At 37.1% G+C, this 23618-nt stretch overlaps 1 protein-coding gene across 1 annotated transcript in view; it reads right to left on the reverse strand.

Moving 5' to 3' along the window:
- Nucleotides 1-5527: 5527 nt before the first annotated feature.
- Nucleotides 5528-23618, reverse strand: part of CPED1 (cadherin-like and PC-esterase domain containing 1) — a gene marked incomplete at its 3' end in the record, with an annotated part of 79129 nt that continues 61038 nt past the window's right edge. Inside the window, exons 7-16 of the mRNA XM_009875073.1 lie at nt 21768-21910; nt 20274-20346; nt 17883-18050; nt 16798-16902; nt 15437-15606; nt 13395-13454; nt 9812-9879; nt 9434-9478; nt 7365-7551; nt 5528-5696 (exon numbers count right to left, since the gene is read on the reverse strand). Of these exons, the coding sequence (XP_009873375.1) occupies nt 5528-5696; nt 7365-7551; nt 9434-9478; nt 9812-9879; nt 13395-13454; nt 15437-15606; nt 16798-16902; nt 17883-18050; nt 20274-20346; nt 21768-21910 (1188 nt within the window). The remainder of the gene's footprint in view (nt 5697-7364; nt 7552-9433; nt 9479-9811; nt 9880-13394; nt 13455-15436; nt 15607-16797; nt 16903-17882; nt 18051-20273; nt 20347-21767; nt 21911-23618) is intronic.

Below are 23618 nucleotides of genomic sequence, written 5' to 3' on the forward strand. Positions count from 1 at the left end.
TGTACTTCTTGCACTTTTTGTGTTTTCACCCACAAATCACTCCTACAATTTCCAAACGTGAAGCTCTTGCTCATTTAAAACGTCACCTCTGTTTTCTTCTGCACAGCAGTAACTATTCACTTGCAAGAGCTTTAAACCCAATCTTGATGTGAGTTTCTTTCATGAAGCAAGCAAGAGCTGCCTTGAGCTGCACCTACTGCTGCTCTTCTGTGTCCAGCTGCTCATTCCTGACCCTGAACCTACTCCTTCTCTTGCCTTATCCCAGAAACTAGTCGATTAAAAAAAAATAGAAAAAGTTCTCTCATTTCATTCATGAGTAGCTGCAGGCAGGGAAAGGGATGCTTAAGCTCCTGGAAAAAAGAAAATTTAGAGTATAGGTTTGAGTGTTTCAGTTCTGACAGTGGGTGGACTTTTTGCTTGTGTCAGCTGCTCTGTCCTTGAAAACAGTTGATAGTCTAGACTGCACAATAGGTAAAATCTCTGGTTTAACAGTTATGCTAATACAAATCTCAAATTTTAATCTCTTTTTTGAGTCAAAACATCTTCTTTTGCAGAAAGTATATTCTTTCCATTATTTTTTTTTTCACAATCAGCTTTAAAAATCAGAAAAAGAAAAAAATACTTAAACTATTCTTTTTAAGTTTGGGGCATTTTCTGTTGTTTTCTGAAAAATTCAGAACCACTGAAACAAATTCTCACCAGCTCTAGATCTGAAAAGACTAAAGAATGAAAGACATGATCACTCCTATTACGAATATTCTTTTACTCTCTGAAAGGGAAGTAAGCTAACTTTGCAAATAAGATACAGTCTGCTCGCTGATATAATTAGGCTGTATACTCAGTTCCAGAGATGCACTTTCTGTGTGTTTTCAGGCAAGACACTCAAACCCAGAACCGCCAGGTTAGCTGCTGCTGAGACCAGCACTGCAAAGCCTCAGAGTCGGCACATGGTATTCGCAGTGTCCTAAGGACAGAAGAGATGGGTCATTTGTAGTGGGGGTGATACCGAATCTAATGCAGCTAATGGAAAATGCAGAAAATACTAATGTACTTCGAGCCTGTCCTGCTATAGAGCAAGTTCTTTGTTTCTCAGCTAAGCTTTTCTTTTTGATTTATTTTTATTTTATAGACATTATTTAATATTTGCAAAGTTCTTCAAAAACTTTATGTGAAAGTACATAATCCATGTTTTTATAATTCACATTTTTACTTGTAAAAATGTATTGTAACTGTAATAACACAGTTTAAAAATAACTAAAATAATTTTCGTTAGGAAATTTATAACTTGAGCTAAAAAAAAAAAGGTATTATCATATTTTACATTAAAAAATTACTTTGTGTTTTTATTTTTTAAAGGCTTCTTTTTTTCCAAAGAGTTTTTTCACCTCTACCCCTCAAAGACCATTGTAAAGTTAAATATAGCTATTATATTAGTCCTATGTATTAATTGCTTTTTCATCAGTGGAAGTTTAGTAGACAGGAAGAGAAATCAGCATCTTGTTGCTGGCATCTTGTTGCCAGCTGTATTGCCGCCATTTGGTGTTATGCAGTCAGCAATGTTATACCAGTATCTCATAATCAGCTCTGTTGGATTTCTTATGCTCTCTGGACTCTAAGAAATTAATAAAATAAAAGGATTTATAAAAATATAGGAGTTAATAATGCTTAAGAATAAGATCACAGAATCACAGAATGTCAGGGGTTGGAAGGGACCTTGAAAGACCATCTAGTCCAAAACCCCTGCCAGAGCAGATGTTGTATAAAAATCAGTAAAGTTTTTAAAGCTGTTCTCCTGTAAATCCATTCTGTCAGACCTGAGAGAGCTGTAGGATGGCCATCCCACTGCACTGCACTGTTTCTGGAAAGTATTTTTTCATGTTTTGTGCAAATGCACAGACAAAGTGAATAATACACGCTGTGGCTCTAAAATGTAATATTAGCTATCCATTACTAAACGTGCAAATGTAAAATCAACTAAGTAACTGTATTATTAGAGTACCAGAAAAAACAAACTAAACAAAGAACCCCAAACATGTGGCAGCAGGACACTATAGGTACAAAAGTTCACAGTATCAAACAAGGTTCCTTAAGCACATCAGCAGCTACTTTCCATGATTGTAACTAGGCAAAGATTAACGATCAAAGAGGTAGCATCCACACATTTCAAGCGAGGAATAGATAAATCTGTTTGCAATTTAAAGATAATGGGCAGTACAAGAATGATAAAATATTTTTGTCCTTTATGACAGTCTGCATGTAGCCTGGGATCTTTCACTTAAGGGTAATGCTGATATGCCTGTCTTAAGGGCTCACTGTTTTTTGCTGCTTGCTTTGTATTCTGCCTATCCTGGTATCACAGCTTCACAGCTGATAATGAAATGGCACCGCTTCACTCAAGGACACTTAATTTGAATATTGTCAACAATTGTACAAAACTAAGCCAAAGCATGAATCAATAACCTCCCCATCTGCAGTCCAAGCAATACTGCCAGAAGGCAGAACACGCAAGGAAGGGCAACCAAACCTGCTGAAGGTGCTGTAATGATGCCACAATTTACTCACTGCTGATTTGGTTTTAACAAGGATATTTTAGCTGCTATCAAAAAGTAGAGAGGACAGTAGTTTTTCCATTTTTAGAGGCTGCAAGGTTTGGAACCACACATTTCTTAACTTAGTAGCCTTGAAATTAATCCAGGATTATTCGACTGCATGAGAACTGTTAGAAGACTGTAAAGAGCATCTCACACACTCTTTTTTTTACTGTAATCTTCCTTATAGTATCATCTTGCAGTGAAACCTGAATATCCTAATGGGATTAAACATGAAAGAAAGTCAGGAAAAAACAAGTCGCAGGATCAGAATTTTAACTGAAGCCTTCTGTGAGAAAGACCACACCACTGTCAGTGACCTTTCCTTCCCCATGTGGGTTCCCAGTTGTGCCTAGTCAAGTGTCCAAAGGAGACTCCATCAGTTCACACCTTATTTATCCCTTTGCTCCTAAAACAGGTGTCTTGTTACTAAGTGAACAAGCATTCATGCCATTGATCAGGGTGTATTAACCCACCCTGCAAGAGTGCATAATGCTCCCTGGTACGAAAAGCAGAATGTAATGATGCCATTTAAGACTTGAGTTTTGTATTGATAAAAACCCATCACTCTAAGCAAAAGGTAATGAATTATGTTCTGGCAAACAGGGAAAAGTGAAAAAAATGCAGGCTTTTTAGTGTTTTACAATGCCATTTCTATCTCCCGCTCCAGGCTTTGTTTGCTTTTTAAATGCACTCTCTGATAAGTTTGCCTTTAATGTATCTAAAAGAAAGTGTTGTTGTTTTAGAAGCTCATACTGTATCTTCACAGCCCTCGTTAGATACCACAAGAATGCTTTTCATCTCATTGTTACTCTAAACTCCTGAAGTCCTCCCTAGCTCTGAACAATTATATTAGTTAGAGAGCAGATATTTGCAGATGAGCAGCAAGCCAAGCTCAGTCAAAAGAAACTTCTAAAACATTTTAATTTTTATCATTCTAGATCTCTTTGCCCTCACAGTGCTTCAAAGATTCATACTCAGTCTCATAAATGCTATAATAAAACTAACAGCAGCGTAAACTCTAGTGTGGGAGGATGTGTATGTGGTTGAATTCCTGTTCCTCCACCCAGACACATGCCCAAAATTGGGCAAGAAGAGGAGTTTTCCTCACATGTTTTCAGCCAATGTGTTTTCCCAGCAATATAACCCCGTCTCAGCCTGTTGCTACTCCCCCTTTCATACTAATGCACACCTAAGGTGTCAGGCAAATTGCTTAACTGAAATCTCAAGTATTATATGTGTTTATTTATATTTGATTTGCTGTAGCAACCACTAGATCTAGTGCTGAGCAAGCACAAAGAGCAAGAAAATGGTCCTTGACCTTTTGAGCTTGAAGATAAGTGTAAGAGATGAGACAAAGAATAGGTAGAAGACCAGACAGCACCATAATCAGGTGTTCAGATCAGCAGTCAGTAGGCTATGACTACTACAAACATTATCTCTGACAGTTCTGATTTGCAGACAGAGATAATTATTGTCAACATACAACTTACTATCAACATGTCTAATCTTATTGGCTCCTGTTTTAAGCCCTAGTGCTTACTTCTCAAGGAGAAAAAAAATATCTATCTTGATCTGTCCCAACATATAAAATACACTGCTCTCCCACCCTGGTCTTCCAACCTCTTCTGCAGTATATAGAAAGAAGCTAAGGAAGGGAAAGAAGTTTCACAAAAAGAATATATTGGTATATAAGGTTCTTCATGGAGAAGATAAATAAAGATGTTAGACATTTGACATGAACATGGATGACAATTTCAACACTATAGCTTTGAAAATCCTGCTTCCTGGCTGCAGAATTAATCATGATGAAATACATTCCTCCTGGGTGCTCTATTATTTAAAACGAACTTTCCCAACCTTCTAACCTGCCTAAAATCCCACAGACAAAAGCATTGCCCTTGATTATGATTTACCATGTCACTTCCCTCTTTGAACTGGCTGCCTTTGCCACTGTATCAAGTACCAACAAGTTTAGTCCTCAAACTCTGGAATCCAAACAGCTCTGCTCCAGCCTGTGTCCAAGGTTTTCTACCATATAAAAATTATCTTTATCACCATAGTTTCACTAACTAAAGCTTCACTGTTCCTTTCTTTCATTATCTTTCTTCTAATTTTGTGTCTAATTCAGCCTGATCTTCCCTTACTCAGCCCCTTTTTAGCCCTATCAGACAGACTCTAACCCTTTTTTTTAGTCAAGAGACCCACTGCTTCCTACAGATTATTGTTAGGAAGAATTTATTTGCATATTTGTTAGGAATGATTTATTTGCATTCCCAAACTTATATTTGGATGAATGTGATGTGTCAATCATCCCTTCCTTCTGAAGGTGAGTGTTTTCCATTGTGTTTGTTGGTCTTCTGGAATAAACAATTCTCATTCATAAATTACCTGGCAGCATTTGTCTTGAACTCTGATAAACACACTGTCATAATAAATGTAAATAAATATATACATACAAATATATATAAATATATAAAGCAATATAAAATAAAAATAAAATAATATAAATAATATAAATAGAATAATATAAAATTAAGAATAAAGAAGAATAATATATATGTATGTAAGGATTTTCATGGCTCCAATGTAATGGATAGATAGTTATGAAATTGCAGTCTACTCACTGGTCAGTACAAAGGGAATGTTTCCTCACAAGCAAACAATAACTCTCTGATGGGCAGGTTTTGGCTGACCAGAAGAAGAATTATTAACCTGGAGCTCTTAAATACGTAGTAACTGTGAGAGATACTTATTTGGGACTTAGTTTTTATATCCAAAATGCTGTGTAAATTCTGTATTTCATACAATTATAGGATTTAGAACTTAGATTCTAATCTCACCAAAACTGGCTCTACATCAACTTTGGCCCATATACCCTAATTTTACCAGTTAAATTAACTACTAATTTGTATAGCAAAAGAATATAGAGACAATACCTGCACAAACCCACACATCATATAGTCGTCAAACAGAGGCAAACTAGGGCGGTCCTCTCGATAAATTGTGATTTTGTAGCTGCTCACAACCTGAGGGCTCGGCTGGGAGTCATCTGTTATGAGAATGATGACCTTGTTCAATCCAAGTCCAAGGGGGTAGTTAGCAATGCTGTAGGTAAAACAAGACAGAAGTGGGATAAACACTAAAGCAACAAAGATTCACACTGCTTTATCTATGGTGGCTAAACTTTATTTGATCCTTGAAGGTTCTATCTCAAACATTTTCTTTCTCTTACGACATACAATTTTAAACAAAGAAAATAGTGAAAAATAACATTTGTAACAGTTTAAAATTCTTTCAGAAGGACAAAATAGTGACAGCGAAGCTTAGTGAAAACAGCTTCAGTGGTAGTGGTAACAAGTTCATGGTAAAATAACAAGGGAGACAAAACAAGATCGGAGGTGTCAACTTGTAGATGAAATTGTCCACCTGCCAAATGTGATCGAGTCCCAGACAAACTTCTCAGAGTGACAGATGACAGCAAAGTCGGACTATGCTCATCTTCCCTTGGTGGGGAAATTAGAAATGCTGAAAGACACAGAACCTGCACATCCAGTACTTTTACATTTCAGCATAAAGGATATAATAATATTCTGTTTTCCTTTTGCAAGGAAAAATCTCTTAAGATTTTGCATGTATCAATGTTAATTGCCAAGGTGGTTAACATTAATATGCTAAAAAGTTGGGTGGAAGAATTCTATGGGAACTTTTTTTGAAATGATAAATCAAGACTAATTTCTTATTGAAAATACAGGAAGTATATTAGGCATTAGATCAGGAATAACTGTACAGACTGTGTAGTTGTTAGCACACATTCTAGTTCAAAGAACCGGCTTCATAGCCAGTCAAAAGATGGTGTCTTGCAAAGGTGCTTCATGACATGAAGAAAAACTAGTTCTGTAATCATTAAGGATTCTTCCTCTCAAGTGAATTATTGTGCCTGCTCTCTCTTTTATCCATCCACTCATGGCTAGTACGTAAATAGGTAAGTTCTCTGGTTCTGATGTACTTGACCAGATAAATAAACACTTTTTTGTCCCTCCTAGCATCCAAACCCAAGTCATGTCCAAAATGCATACTGAGGTTGCTCCTGGCACATGCTGCTGTCTGTGAGAGAGCTGGCTGCGAAAGTTGAAACTATGGCAGGGAGCACAGTAACAGGATGATTATGAATCAGTGCTCAGAGTTGATGTTTAGTGAGGACTTTTCTCTCTATCCTATTGTCCAGCTTTACACTTCTCTAAAAGATCAGATAAGGTGTAACTCTTGGTGATGACAAGATGACCCAATTAGTGGATAAGGGAAAGGCTGTGGAGGTGGTTTACCTGAACTTTAATAAAGACTTTGACACCATTTCCCACAATATTTTCGTGGAGAAACTGGCTGCTCACGGCTTAGACAGGTGCACATTTTGCTGGGTAAAAAAATGGTCGGATGGCCAGGCCCAAAGTATGATGGTGAATGCAGTTAAGTACTGTTGGTGGGTGGCCCCAAGTGGTGTTCCCCAGGGCTCAGTACTGGGGCCAGTTTTGTTTAATATCTTTATCAATGATCTGATCAAGGGGATCGAGGGGACCCTCAGCAGGTTTGCAGATGACACCAAGTTGGGCAGAAGTGTTGATGTGGTGGAAGGTGGGAAGGTTCTAGTTTAACTTTCCTGTGACTAATCTATTGGTATTCTCTGCTTTTGGAAACACAAAACAATTCTGTAATGTTCTGACATATTTTCAAAGGTAAGGACGTTTTTAGGCTTCACACTCATTTTGTTGCTCATACCTTGGCCCTTTCTTCTCGTCAAGATGTACTTGGCATTGACAGTTAGAGGGTTCTGCTCCTATCTTCACTGTTACCATGTCAAACGGGACTTCTGCGTAGTATTCTTTGATCTTTGGGTTAAACTGAGGCTTCAATTCCAGCTGTGGACTGGTGAAGATCTGCCTGATATGAGACAGGGTATCTTTATCTGTTCCAAGAAGGCATCAAAGAAAAAACTGTGAAATGTATGAACATTTTTAAGTAACATGCAACTTTTGGCAGGTTGATAACATGTACAGTGGTGAGATTTTTAATAGCTCGTCACTCTCAGAGCGATAATCCTGCTGCAAGGTCTTAATGGACTTTGTGTTGGCACTTAAGAGAAATTTTTACAACCTAGAGGGATTTTAATCATTCAGTGCCCAACGTCTTGAGTCAGAGTCGCAAAACTCAAAGTCTGAGTAAGTCTTTGAAAATGCAAGGATTAGGTCTGGGAGATCCTGTCTCCGGCTGGTTAACTGAAACTTAAAGAAGAGTTAGGCCAAAATTCATAACCTACTTAGGTACCAGCCTGTGTACAGGGTTTATGTATATTGCCAATAAAATTCAAAATAAATTAGACATACTCTTAATGTTCATAAGAACAGGTCACATGGATATATCTAGACCCATGGGGTCATTTGCAGTACAGTTGGAAGAATGTTTTATTAAAATTCCTGAATCAAAAAATTCCAGCTCCTTCCCTGTATATGAATTCTCCACAATGAAATCCTATTTGCTCAAATGTATCCTTTATTTTGTAGTGTTTGCCAAATGACTCATGAGAATAATTATTTGCCAGCAACCCACTTATGACAAATATTTTAATCCAACCTATTGGATTCAGATTTACATTATAATTACACATTCAAAAATTGCTTTCCACGTATATTCTCTAGCATATGTTTAAAACTGGGTGTTTCAGAAAACTCCAGAATACTTTAGGATGGAAACTCTTTTAGTATATTATGTGAAAAATCTTGTGGCTTAAAGCGTGCTTAAAAAGGTCATAAAAGATACAAGCAGTTCTTCGTGAGCCTTTTCTAGCTTGAAATATCTGTCTTGAGAAAAAAAATAGGGCAATTTCAGCACTCTCTTGCACAGATTAAAATGTAAAGGAAGTTATTCCAGTGGAATAGCATAATCTGGGCTAGATTTGTAGGTGAATAGAGGTTTATAAATTGAGACACAGAAGTACTTAAAAAAATCCTACAAATGCGTATAAACAGTTCTCCAGATCCCGTATGCCTTACCTAGAAAGGTTATCTGACTACTAGCTAAAAAATGAGGAGGAATTTTAAAAAAAAATATTTGAGATATTTTCAGAATAAAATATCATGCAATCATAATGGTGCTGCCAGTCAGTCAGTCCAGAAGCATCTTTGGCCTCTGATTGACACAAAGGAGTTCCTGGAGGCATCATGAGATCTGTTACAGAGGGGGAATGAAGCTCAATGGGTAGAAAAACCTTTCTGTCACAGAGCAATTGTTTTACGTTTATTAAGTGACCCCTCAGAAAATGTGTAGAGGAGGAAGGCAGCAGAAAGCACTGCTCCCATCAAAGACCAACAAACTTTATATATCTTTAAATATACTTTAAATTTTCCTGCAAGCAAATATTTTAGAAGAACTCTCCATCTCTCGAGCAGCTCTTAAAAACTCCACCATTGAGTTGAAGACTGGCCTTCTACAAGGCTGATTAAACTCCATACAAGATTAAAGGTTATTCCACAAGAACAAATGTATGCTAAAGTTCTTGGAAATAAGGGGCAAAAGTCTATTAAAGCTCGGCAAGGGATCAATGAGTGCTGGAATACTCACATTAATGTGCTCACATAGTAGTGTTTAACTTTGTGCTTGAGGCTTATTTAACATAATGGTCCAATTACTGAGTGATTCATAAGCATTCTTGCTACTCAGAAATACTTTTTTCTTTTACACAAGAGCCTGCAGGCATTCCATTCACTAAAGGATTATGCAGAAAAACCCAAGAAATTTGTTCAAGTAATCTCTTTCTTCCCCCTTAGTGGTCTAGAAAGACCTTGACTTACCATAACTGCATTGTCTTTCTTTAGGCTTGCTGGAATAATGCAATGCTGAAAGATAAACAGAAACAATTAATAATGTTCTGCTCGAAGCCTGATTCACAGTCCTATACAAGAAGCAACTCTCATTGTGTTAATTGTAAAAATTAGTGTACTTATATTCTTCTCAGTGTGAGATCTTTGCTTTTAGGTTCATGAACATTGCTCATGGGCTCAGCAGAACAACTTGCACAGGCAAGGAAGAAACTGGTCTTTTGCATGTAGTAAGTGAAGACCTTCCAGATGGAATGCAGAACAATGCAATCTAAATCATGCATGTTATCAGAAGTAGTACAAATACTTAAAAAAACCCCATGCTTAAAAGACCTTACTCTGATCCCTTACCTTCATGATTCTTCTTGAAATCAGAAAGAACATTCTGCTTAGGATTCACATTTTCTTGAGAAGAATTCCTGTCAATTCAATAGCAGACATATGTCTACATAAATGGAAGGAATGGAAACCATTAAACTTTTTTCAAAAATTTCTATATGGCAACACAGAGCACATGGTATCTTAATATTCTCCATGGAAAGATGAACCTTCTGGTTTCGTGTTATGAACATTACCTGAATGAATGTGACACAAAACACACATTCCATAATAAATGGTAGCACAAAATAATAAAAGAAAACAAGAAATACATTTCAAAATGTAACTGAATTTCTGGGAAGAGTGGATATAGTCAAGAATAAAATAATTCAAACTATATCTCTTAACTGTTTGTATTATGGGTTTTTGTATCCGTTTGAGGTTAAAGTTAGACTTTGATCAAAAAGAATTAAAAATAATTGAAAACTTGTGTCAAGGTGAATATCCGTACCTAAGTTAGCATGAGTTCATGTAATTGAACATCTATGAGTTCTGATTTGTTTGATAATTCAGAACGAATCACATGATCAACATACAGAGTATATGCATAAATGGTCAGTGAAAAAAGACAGGTCAATTGCAACAATTCATTAAGATGTTAGTAGTGCCTATATTGCTAACTCCACACATTTTTATTTCATTTAGCATTTTGGGAGCTTAGTAGAAGAAAGACAGTAGGCTTCTCTACAATCCATGTACTGGACCTCTGGTTGACAAGAAGTCCAACAGTATTTCTTAAAGCTGTCCCATGTTTTCCTTCTAACTCTTTTCTGTAGAAGTTCTCATAAAGCAGCTTCTTCCCACTGCCTTCCTGCTGCCCGTGCAGTCTGGATTTTGAAAGACACTAAGTCACTGTCTGTGCCAAGGAAGGCAAGTGGCAATATTGCTCTGCCATTGCTGATATTTCAACAGGAGCTGCTGAAAGCAATATTGAGGTCAATCATGGTCAAAGGTAAACTTTCAATAAAGAACCAGAGATTTCTCTATTACCTCAGTGAGATAAGGGAAGAAGCAGTTGGCAGATCCATGTGTTTCTGTGTGAGCACAAAAACGTAGTTCTGAGCTTTCAGTGTCTAGACACCACCCTAATTTCATACACATTCATGACCTCCTTCAAAGGAGGCACTTAACAAACTACTAGGGAATTTGTTTTCCAGTTAGAAGTCATTTTGCACCCTTCTTTCTGCTCGCCAGGTAATGGCTAACACCAAATACCTTTTTTCTCTCCACTGTTTCTTTTTGATTGCCTAGTTTCAAACTCTATTGTAAGGTGAAAACAAGGTATTTTAACTGTATAAAATGCCACACTTTGATTTAGCTAGAGGACACCTCAGGAGTGTGACAGTCACCACCACTGCAAGGCTTTCACTCCCAAAGGAATGGGTTAACCCATACGTGACAATTCTGTAAAGAGGTTGCAATTATCATCACACAACATTAAGATACACATAACTGTCTAATTACATCAAAGTATTAAAATGTGAATTTGTATTTATTACAAAAAGATACTCAGGTTACTGTATTTCCAGAAAGATATTCAGATTACAGGGAAGTGATTGTCCCCTGTTCAGTTTTGAGCCCCTCACCACAAAAAAAGACATTGAGGTGCTCAAGCATGTCCAAAGAAGGACAATGAAGCTGGTGAAGGCTCTAGTGAGCAAGTCTTATGAGAAGCATAAGGGAACTGGATTTGTTTAGCCTGGGGAAATGGAGGCTCAGGGGAGACTTTATTGCTCTCAACAACTATCTGTAAGGAGGCTGGAATGAGCCAGAGGTCAGTCTCTTCTGCAAAGTAACAAGTGATAGGATGGGAGGAAATGGCCCCAAGTTGTGCCAGGAGAAGTTTCAATTGGATATTAGAAAAAATTTTCTTCCCTGAAAGTGTTGTTAAGCATTGGAACGTGAGTCAACATCCCTGGAGGTATTTAAAAGACATGTAGAAGATAAAGTGCTTGGGGAATGGTTTGTTGGTGGAGCTGGTAGAGTTAGTTCAGTGGTCGTTGACCGTAAAGATCCTTTCCAATCTAAATGATTCTATTATTTATCTCTGCTGAAGGCTGGGCTTTATAATCATCAGCTCATTTAAGTTTTCCTCTGTCCAGGCCCCTTGTAGTCAGCAAACTGAGGAACAACAGAGTTATGAAGCACTTCCTCATGCAGGGAGCGGCCGAGATTTTGGACTCTGCACAATCCCTTCCTTCACATGCTGTTATTCAAGAAAGGACCTTAGTCTATATGAGTGTCCCCTTATTTACTTGGTGTCTTCGAGGAGCTATCAAGCACAGATATGAAGACTGCCTACTCACTTTACTCTTGGCTCTAATAAAACCAATGACTGTATGTCAGGGACCCTAGGTGAGCGCATGCTTATGAATATACGCTTTGAAAGATCCTCACCGTGTACAGTGTGCACAGCACAAACTATTGACAGTGAACCTGTTCTTTGGGAATCTGATTCAGCAGCAAGAGCAATGTTGCTCTGATGGTCTAAGCAATCAGAGACACAAACAGTGAAGGGTATGTAGATACAGATAATATCTTTCATAAGATTAAAATATACAAAGGAAAAAATCTAGTCACTTTTGGGACCTCTGGTGGGTGTGTTAGTTGTGGATGCTGCAATTTTCAATGAGTCATAAAGTCAAACTTGACATCATATTTCACTGTTCACTAGAGTTATGAATTTTATTTCTTTAGATGATATTTTGTAGGTGTCTCTTGAAAGTGAGTAGCCACTGGACATAATTCTGTTGAGTCATGATCATTAGCAACTTTTTTTCTTTGATTAACCAGGGGTGTGAGCTGCCTGTTTTGAAGGTGTTTGCTTGGCTTCAGTCACAGTTTCCATGAGCTTATTTAGTTTGCTGAATGAACTATCTTGTGCTGATTTTCAAATGAGAAATGCAAAATTACAGACTCAAGAAAGGGATTAGTTTCCTGGCACTTAATCTCTGCTGTCTCTCCTTTCCTTCTTCCCCCTGTCTCTTATTCCTTCCCTTGCAGATCGGTGGTCTTATCCAAACTTCCTTGCTGTTGTCTTCTTCTGCCCCATAGACTGAACCACATTTGTTTCTCAAACTGCTTGAGTGATGAGCACAATCAATTTAAACTCCAAGAAATTAATCTCCACCCAAATTCAGTTTGAGAGCTGCTACTCCTATTTTGACCTGAAAAGGTCCTGCATATGAGAAGCTAGTAACAGTTCTTCAAATATATCAGTTGATTTCATAAAAGCATTTGTAATTTTATTGACCTGCTTAGACTTTTGCCCTATGCAAATACAGAAGGTTTAGCTTTTTTCACTCATCTGGTTCTCTATCTGCTACCCTGACACAGGCAACCATACTTGTCACTGTACTTCATAACCCCTATTCTAAAAAACAGTAATGAGGTATGTCTTAGTCATACCACAACCTGAAACTTCATAAGGCTGATAAACTGTGCACAAACAATGTAGAAAATTGATTTCAGTGCACATATGAGGTAGTTCCACTCCACCACTTTCAAAGAACTTCTTCATCTCTTATATCAGTACATCTAAGATGGTCATTCTCACCTAGGTTGTAACCATTTCATTATAGTTTGAGATGAGATTCTAGAGTTCTTCTTGCTCCTCCTGCGGAAGGAATTCAGAAAGTTCACTAATACCATTTAAGGTTTCAATACTAGTCATGTAGATGAAGTGGGTTAAGAAAAGTAGACCAGGAAACTCCTTTAAATCCTGTCTCCATCTTGTGGATTCATGATCAATGAACAGAATAACTGTACAAAATCTAAGTCAGAAGTCATTATTTTTCCCATAAGTATCTTGTCTGGTTGGATAGTCAGCCATGCAAATCACTAGATTTTGTAATGGAAATACTAAGTTTTCATAGTCAGAGAAATAAGAACTGTTAAATAAATCAACCAAACAACGTGGCCTTAACTGAAGAAAATCAGGATAAGTGTTCTGATATACAAACTCATCAAAGCTGGGAATGTCAGAAAAAAAGATTTATCAAAGCTCAAAGAGAACGCATACCTGAGTTATTTGGGGAGTAATCTCTACTAAGCTCTTTCTTCCTTGCAATTAAGTATAATTACATGCATATCTGACACATGCATCACCATCACATGCATGTAGCTATAGGAGTGGAAGATTATGAATTAGCAATGTCAAAACACATGGGGGTTTTATACAGTGAATTAACAGAATGGCATTATTAGCTTAGCCACTGCAGAAAAATACAACGCAAAGAAGCAGATTGGCCTATGCCCTGGAGAAAGGTCATGCTACTTCTCCATATTTATACACATACAATAATGTTCAGCTTGAAGGAAAAAAACGAGGCCAAGGGGCTGCCTCAAAGTGAGTGAGTGGCACAGCTTGGATTAGAACAGAAAGCTGCCAAAGGTTGGTATGCTTTGATATGCAAACCCAAATATTTTGGCAAAGGGGCAAGGGCTTACAAATGAATGCAAGCAGCTGCATCTTCAAGTTACTTTTCATAGGGCGGCCGGCAGTAACAACAATAATACCGAGCACATTCATGGAAATGTGTATTTTCAAAACTGTTACCTAGCACAGTGGTAAAGTATAAGCTCCACTTTATAGCTAAGGAATCAAAGGTAAAGATGATTGTTGACTTGCTGAAAGCCACATCCAATTCAATGAGGAAGAAAATTAAAACTTAAAAAATCTTACAGACATCTTACATAGTCACTGTAGCATTCTCCAAAAAAGATGTACAAAATAATGTCTTCTGCTCATTTAACTTAAGACTCAGTGGAATGAAGCACACACATTGACTAACGTGCCTCTGTTCCCAAGCCCTTGTTTGCAAAATCATATATGCCTGTGGTCAGTAAAAAAAGTCTGGCATAAATGTATACAAAACATCATTAGCCATGACAAAAATGACCATAGAAAATATATTTTTACAAATTTTAAACTAAACATATAGTATATCACAGCTTTTTTCTCTTCCTCCCTCCTTCCTTCCCTCCTTCCTTCTGAAAATTAAAATTTCTTCCCAGCAGCTCAATGGATCTAACCTTGTCATTACAATATTTTTCCAGCTTTTCAAAGAGTTAAAATGAACTTCCCAGAGTATTATGCTCTTTGACCTGTCTCTTGCCAGACAGAAAGTTTAGAGCCACTCAAAATTATTAGTTTCTTTTGGAAAAATCATCACCTGAAATTTTAGATTTTCTTTACAGTTTTATTTTTAAATGGTGAATAAATCAAAAGACAATCTTGTCTTTACCAGACTCTGGTAAGCACTCCTAATTTTCACTTGACAGTTGTTCAGAAAAAAAACTCCACCCTATAATCTAATTTACTTCATATTTCTTAGAAAAAATCTGCTGTAGCTCCAATTATTTTTTTAACCCAGAGTCCCCTGTATTAGAATAACTGTTCTGTCAAGAAACACAGCTGCATCTCTAATGGCAGAATGACAGACTCTGCATCATGATGGGATGATGGACTTTCATCTCAAGTGTTGGAAGTCCACCTACATCTACTGAAGAATTAAATTTTATGATGCTCATTAGAGCTCCTGCAATTAATATAATGTGAGAGGCTACCCTCAGTATACCATATAATAGCTATCTTACCATTCTGAAAGGTTTGTGTGTGCCTCTTTAGTCATGAGCTGGAATTGTTCAAGTAAACGGGAAAGCAGCCAATGCAGAGTCAGGACGGAACCAAGCTGCCTCATTGGGTCTACTATGTGATACAAATCCTGCAGTAAAGTTTGAGTCTTGGGTGCAGAGGAAGGGAAAAGCTGAGAAGAGAGAAACTGATTAGAAACTACACATTATAATACATATAAAATGCAAAGAAGTGAGAAATTGTCAGAAGATAGTGTCTATATGCATTGGTTATATATTAATGCCCCTTCCCACATGGTTAGAAAACAACTGTCTTACCCAGCCTTGCCAGTCAAGATTACTAGTACTGACATGGAAGTCCTACTCCTTTGCCTCTGATTTGACTTCCAGACCTATTACACTCAATTCTTCTTCAGAAAGCCTTATTGGTCTCCAGCCTTGATACTAATTCAGGAGGTCTAGAAGAAATCTTGACATCATGCTGACTTTCTGAATAACAGATCTAGTTGCAGATCACTTATTTCCCAAATACTAGTCCTTCTACTCATTATCTGTCATGCCTATTTACAGATACTGTTACTCCTTTTGAGGGTTGGTCTATCCTCCCTCGTGGAGAGTGATAGGGGGAATGGATTTAAATTGCGCCAGGGGAGGTTCAGGTTAGATATTAGGAAGAATTTCTATGCTGAGAAGGTTGTCAGCCATTGGAACAGGCTGCCCAGGGAGGTGGTTGAGTCACCATCCCTGGAGGTGTTTAAGAGATGGGTAGATGTTTTGTTGCGGGGAATCATTTAGTAGGACTGGGACAAAGGCTGAACTCGATTATCTTCTAGGTCTTTTCCAGCTGATATAATTCTATGATTCTATGATTCCTCCATCTCTATTCTTCTCCAGAAATAGACTCATTTGAAGTGTGAACAGGAAGACATATTACTTATTCCGCCTGATTTTTTTTGTCTGTTTTTCATCTGTATCAATCCTCTGGTCGTGATCCAGTGTTGTACTCTCCAGTTTTCCATTCATGCCTGCTTTGCTTCATTATCACTCAATTTTCTTAGCCGCTCATTAGCCATCTACACAATTTTCCTCCTTTTCCTTTCATTCTATTTTCTGGTCTCTGTTTCTGCGTTAGCTATCATTTTCAATGAATCTTCAGCTCAGATTCTGTTTTACTTCTTTTACTCTTTTAATCTAAACTCCAAAAATCTCCCAAAATAAAATCAGTATAACCTGTATCTCCCTGCTTCCCTGTCTATCCAGCCTAATACATGTGCCAGAAACAACAAAGAATTGTAATGAAGTAGAAAAATTAAGATATTTATGTAAAATAGGTATAAAATACAACAAAACCCTCTTTATTTTACCAGCTCAAATTGTCCAATATTCTTCAGCTCCTTTATGAAAGTAATCATAGAATTTATCTCTTCTAAAGACAGACATTGTTCAACTTCTGTGTGGTAAGTCACATCCTATGAAGGAAAGGGCAGCATATTCCAGTGAAAACACATGGAGAGCAATGTGCTTTTATTAGATCCCAATCCCCTTGGTGATCCAGAAGAACAAGTTACGACAGCTCTCGACTTGCCCTAACATCTTTCAAAGTCATGTCAAGCCAGCTCCTTGACAGCTCTTCCCATTTCTCACTCTAGATTAAAGCAGACTGTGCATTAGCTTTGTGTAGAAAAGCACCCGTAGAAACTACCATGAGAAGAGAATGCATAAAGTGCAGACAATCAAGTGGACAGTTTGAAATGTGGTTTGACCTCCTACAAAGATTATGAAATCATATAGCACATGTGCATATGTCTAAGGCTTCCTGCTTTATCTTGTCATAAATTCAGAATCCATGACCTTGTCTTAGTCACATCTGTCTGAGAGGTAGAAGTCCTATAGATTATTTAGTCTCTTAAGTCTTGCAGGAAATGCACCCTTAAAAGTGCCCAGATAAAGAAAAACACTGCTAAAAGAGATTCCAGCTTGTCATAAATAGTTTTCACTAGTGATGTAAACTTTATACAGATCTTAGAGATGGAAAAATTTGTAACTCAATCTTGCATTCAGAAAAACACACTTTAATTCTGATGCTCATGAATCTACTTGTCTGAGTTATTCAATTCTAGGTTTATGAAAACACACAAACCTGTATATTAAAAAAAAAAACCAAAAAAATTTTAAAAATGGTGAGGAACTTACTTTGTTTAAGTTTTAAATATATCTTTAAAGTGCTGCACTTTAGGTAATGATATAATCTGAGAGTGGAATTTTTATAAAAGAAAATTTGATTATTCAATATAATTATAGTTTTATTCCCCAGAATTCAGTAATAGGTAATTTTGATTAAATACATTATTTATTCCAGAACTTGGCACCAACAATTTCAGAAAGGCATACAGTTTAGTATGAAATATTTTCAAATAGTTAATAGTACGAAAAAGGTGGTGTGAACTACCTTGTTCATAGCTGATCCATATATTTTTTGTAAAATTTCTATTAAACTGGATGTTGAGGATTCATTAGATAAGAGAAATTTAAAAGTATCTTCAAAAAGCAATTCTTTGAAGGCTTGGTCCTGAATACTCAATTCATCCTCATCTTGAAAGTCAAAGTTCTCATGCACCTGTTGGAAAACAATATAAGAATTTACAGTTTGAATACAAAGTCCAGTCTTCTCGTAACTACATATACCCAGTTGGAACCTTTTATTAAAAAAAAAGTCATAATAACACTAATAAAACAGACTGGATCATAATACAAAAAAATGTTGTATCACTTTTTTGGCGGGGGGGAGGGGAGTTGCCGGAAGGCACATTAAATATCATCTAGATCCAAGCCCCCTGCCATGGACAGGGGCATCTTCCACTAGGCCAGGTTCCTCAAAGCCTCATCCAACCTGGCCTTGAACACATCCAGGGTGGAGGCTTCCACAGCTTCTCTGGGCAGCCTGTTCCAGTGCCTCACCACCCTCACAGTCAAAAATTTCTTTCTAATATCTAATCTAAATCTACCCTCTTTCAATTTGAAACCATTACCCCTTGTCCTATCATTACAATGATCAAAGAGTCCTTGATGAAGTGTTCGTCCCGTTCTTTCCTGCAGGCTGCTCTAGGGTCCCCCTGGAGTTTTTAATCCACCAGCACTCCCAAATCCTCCTCTACAGGGCTGATCTCCATCCACTCATCACTCAGACTCCGTTAATTCGTAGGATTGCCCTGACGCAGGTGCAGGACTTTGCACTTCTTGAACTTCATGAGGTTTGCACAGGCCCACCTCTCAAGTCTGTCCAGCTCCCTCTGGATGGCATCTCTTCCCTCCTGCGTGCCAAGCGCACCACACAGCTTGGTGTCATTGGCAGACTTTTTTTGTCAGATTTTCTGTGACAACTGCACTGTAGTCAAAAGTTTCTGTCAGAACTACACGCCAAAATGTTTGCTGACCTCCAGTGGATTAAGTACAATATTGCATTCCATGTGAGACCTTTTTTTTGTTTGATTTGAAATGTAATTAAAAATATAAAATGTCAGATTATACGTTAACATAACTCTTGCAAAATTCAGGTATTTAGAAGTTACTACAGGTGAAAGTGTAAGTTTTACAATGTATAAACACAATCGATAAACTCATATTTATAAAATATGAATAAATTAGTATTTTAGCATAAACAAATATAACTTCTAGCTGTATGGGCTGTGTGCATGCTATTCTTTCTGAGGGATAGTTTTCAAAGTCAAACGTCATAGCAATCATCAACTATTATTTTGAGAGTAATTAGTATTTTCATAAGAAACTATTAAACCCTACTGATTTACTGTACATTCATGGCTGACAGGTGAGACTCTATACAGGCAGTTAAACACGATGGTTTATGTTTAGTTTATTAATCAACTTCGATGAGAATTTTTTTACAGTCTGGAATACAATTATTAAATTGTTATGAGATGTCTCATTTTTTATATTAGATAAACAAGTCTTGTCAGACTAATTAAAATTATTGCCTTCACAGACTTTTTAAATTGTGAAGACTTTCACATCTCCATTTCTCCTCTGAGTTTAAAGGATTTACGTTTCTTTTTGTTGTGAAGGATGGAGAGATTGACTGCACAAGCGACTTGAGTAGATTTTAACTAAGGATGAGCTTTAGAAGTGTTCTGTAATTTCCCTGGATATCTTTATTAATTTTTTTTGCCTTTTGTGTATGATAGAAATGGACAAAGATTTTATATGCCTAGGTATGTATGTATTTTTGTGTGTGTGCAGGGGCAATAAGAAGGTGAAAACCAGTGCAAATTTTACTTTTGCCCAGACTGTTCTGAGTGATACAAAACTGGCACAGGAAGTTTATTCCACAGGTTACATTTCTCTGGTTTGGAGGGCCTTGAGGACCATCTAGGAAGCAGGCAAGACAGTGGAGGTCAAAGCAGGTCATTAACTAAAAACGTACAGTACAATTCATGGAGAAATTTAATTTGTATTTAAAAACATTTGTGGTATTTTAACTTCCTTTGTCTTTGTTCTAGTACAGTTAATATCCATTTCTACTTTTATGTAGTGTTTCCTATGGATTTCTTTTTTTTTTCCCTGATATTCAGTTAGGGTGACAGTCCTCTAATGCTAAAACTGGAAGGTTTGCGTGCTTCAATGGTGTGGTGAACTTCATCAGAGGAACTCTGTCCCTTAAAAACTGGCTTCTCCCACAGCAGCTGTCCACTTTTAGGCAAAATTAGTACTAATGTATTTGTACATTTCTTAGAGATTTGAAGGTACCCATCAAAGAGGTCTCCCTGTTTTGTTATTTTTGGTGTAAAATTTTTGGGTTGATCAATAATTTGTGTGATTTTCTCACCTCAAGAACTACTGGGTACATGGACGTGCCGAATCCAATGTCAAAAGTTAGCATCTGGAAACATTGGCTGCATCTGAAATATGCAATCAGAATCAGACACAGTGAGATTAGGTACTGTCGTGAAATACAGAATCATAGAATCATTTAGGTTGGAAAAGAACTTTGAGATGACCAAGTCCAACCATAAACCTAACACTGCCAAGTCCACCACTAGACCACATCCCCGTGTATGCTACAGTGACATAGGCACATAGGTCCAGAGAATGCACACAACGTACACACATACATCAAAAGAAAATACGTGATACAGACTAAATAAAAATTTCAAGAAAAACCAGTGGCATTAAATATAGATGGAGTCAGACTGTGAGCTGATGTAAACAGTGTATATACCATACAAATATGTTATATTATAGTGTGTTTATATGGTTGACTTTTAAAACAGAGAAGGAGGTGAACTATGCTGGAGCAGGAAATGTCTTTTGATGAGAATGAGGTCCTGCAAAGGGTTTGAGGGCATTTGGAGGGCGATAGATGGTGAAATTCTCTGGGCTCACTGAAGCCAAAGGTTTGTGCTGCAGCTATGGGGATGTTTAAAGGCAAGGGCCAGGAGCTCTAAGACTTAAAGTCCTGTGTTATACAAACAAGTCATATCCATCGCCTTAGTAAAAGAAGTTAGAGTTTGGACCACTGTCAGAATAGTTTCATCCGTGTTGCACTCCTCCACTCCTCGTTGCCCTCTCCATTCACAATAAAAGCTTTATTTTCAGCTTGTCTAAGTCAAATAATGAGCTTTATACTACTGCTGCTAAAACACCTGTGTTCTCAAATAGCTTTATAAAACATATCAATGTAATAAATAGTAACTTATTCAGCAATTATCATAAAAATGTCAGGGATATGACATAACATAGATAGAACAACTATTAAATTTAATTAATAAAAATATTACATAATAAAGGTTGATTTATGTGTAAGGACTGTAACATTCTAATAGAAGTGACTACAATGATTTAACACCTGCAGAAATGTGACTGTTTCTGCCTAGGTGTGTTTCATAAGGTACATTTCATAAAGTATTCAACAGTGTCTCTTGTTCTGATTGCCTGCTGCAGCCAGTTCTGAACTGTCTGGGCCACTCCAACATTAAATATTTGACATATGACAGAAGGTTCACTGAATGGAAATACAGCTTTACATATATAAGGACCAACCCAATTGTGAGTGATTTCTGTTCATTTGTGCTGCCTGAAACACTTCATCAGAACACAGCATCTGGTCCCAAGTATACATCATAACCTTTTCACAAACTACAAACACTGTTGATATTGAAGAGTTTTACTCACTATGTGTAGCCCATACTTACTTTGTAAGGAAGCATGAAAAAGAGGGGATTTTTTTTTTATTTTGAGTCGTGTATCTTCTACAATTTTTATTCTGTACTAAGAAGCTGTCTTGACAATAGCATAGCAATGAGCACTGCAAGTCACTTACTGATTGAAAGAAATTGGTCCTGAGGCAGATGATTCACTGAAGACCTCAGTTATAAGTAGAAGTTTGTTTATAGCTTCCTTCATGTTGTTGAAGGCTTGTTGGGGAGAACTGTTTTTGAAGAATATCTCAAAAAACTTTTGCAGCTGTGAAAGAGATTGCGTATATTTTTGAACATTTACAGAAAACCAGTGCTTAAGATCATAAATTAAAAGGCTGGTAGAAATAAAAATTGCCTTTGAATGTCAACTTCACTTCTTATTCATTTGCACAGTAAAGTGGCATGAAAAGCTCCACGCAGCGTATCAGTAGAGAATGACTTTTTTTTTACAGATAAGTATATCAAAAACAAACTCCATATTTATGGTTTTAGAAAGTATTGCCCACAGTTTAAGCTCACTTTGATAAAACCTTTTGCTGTCAACTGATTCTAGGCAATGAAAACCACAAATATTTATTTCTTCAGTAACAGGCAATAGCACACTCAAAATAAAAACCTTTTCTGTTGTTAACATACTATGCTAAGGGCTATCTCGATTGACCTTGACTACAAAACCTTATCTCAGGTTTACAAACTTTAAACACAATCTAAAACACATTGAAAAAATGATCAGCCACCACAGACTGTGTTTTAACTGAACTCTTGCGCATGCTGAGGTTTTTAGAGTCCTGGATCCTCCCAGTGGCATATTCACTGATCTGCACAACATTGTCCTCAGCTGCTCTCATTCTCATGTGAATTTACCCACCTCCTCACTTCATACAGACATTCATGGAAATGACTGGAGCGACACAAGGCACCAGTGAAAAACAGGACACAGGCAGATCTTGTTTCATGAGTCCTCTGTGCTAAGAAAGGGGCTCCCTTTGAACCGTATTTGCATTAGAGTTACCACACAGCATAGAACTTAATTATATCTGAACTATATGAAACTATTAGATAATTTAGTAGTACCACACTACTGAACAGCTACATTTGTATTGTAGAAAAGTACTATCTTCAGAGATAAAAAAGGAGGATCAGGTAAAAGAGAATCAGCGTTAGCTGCGGTGTTGGAGCCTCCCCTTGTGATCATGAATGCTACCAAGGAGCTGGTCTGCATTGGCATGGAGGAACGACTTTCAGCTTCTTCATACAGCATGTTGCAGTTAATATGCACTTTCCCTTTTCCTTTCCAAAAAATACCATATCATTGCCTACAGACAGCCATGTGAAACACTAATCCTTTTTTACCTTGTTCTCTCTTCAATTCCAGTAACTCTATTCTCTTGTGCTGGTAAGTAACTGTCAGGTAGGAAGCTAGTCTAGTTGTCTTCTTGTTATTACAACCTCTGGTTTGATTCTAGCAAGTGGTTCCCTTCCCAAGCTTTACTGACTAAAAGAAATGTCCCCCATGCACAGATCTGGGCGGAAGGTTTGCAGTGCCTGGGAGTTTTTCTCCTCTTTCTGATAAAGCTATTTGAAATGCTAGTAGGAAAAAAAGATGATTAAAGTTATAAAATTAAACCTCTGACTACTAGGCAATTGCAAATAAACGCTGCACGTATACCCTCAGCTCTGCCCATTGGATATTGGTATGATATTGAAAACTTGAATTACACCACATTGTATTTTTATGCTATATAAAGTTTTCAGATCAGCTCTGTTTTAGATTCATCTCTGAATGAGTTTATCCCATTTCCGTTCCTTGTTCAGAAAAAAACAGTTAATTAAACTGTTCACACAAAATAAAAATAAAAAATAAAAAAAAAAGCAGGCTCCTCTCACCAAGGTGAAACTACATGTTGGTATTTCAGCTGACTTTGACAACTATTTCCAGCATCTCTAGCGGATTCTGTACATCACTCACATTC

This window comes from Apaloderma vittatum, unplaced genomic scaffold, assembly GCF_000703405.1.
Source record: "Apaloderma vittatum isolate BGI_N311 unplaced genomic scaffold, ASM70340v1 scaffold5468, whole genome shotgun sequence".
Taxonomy (NCBI): Eukaryota; Metazoa; Chordata; class Aves; order Trogoniformes; family Trogonidae; genus Apaloderma; species Apaloderma vittatum.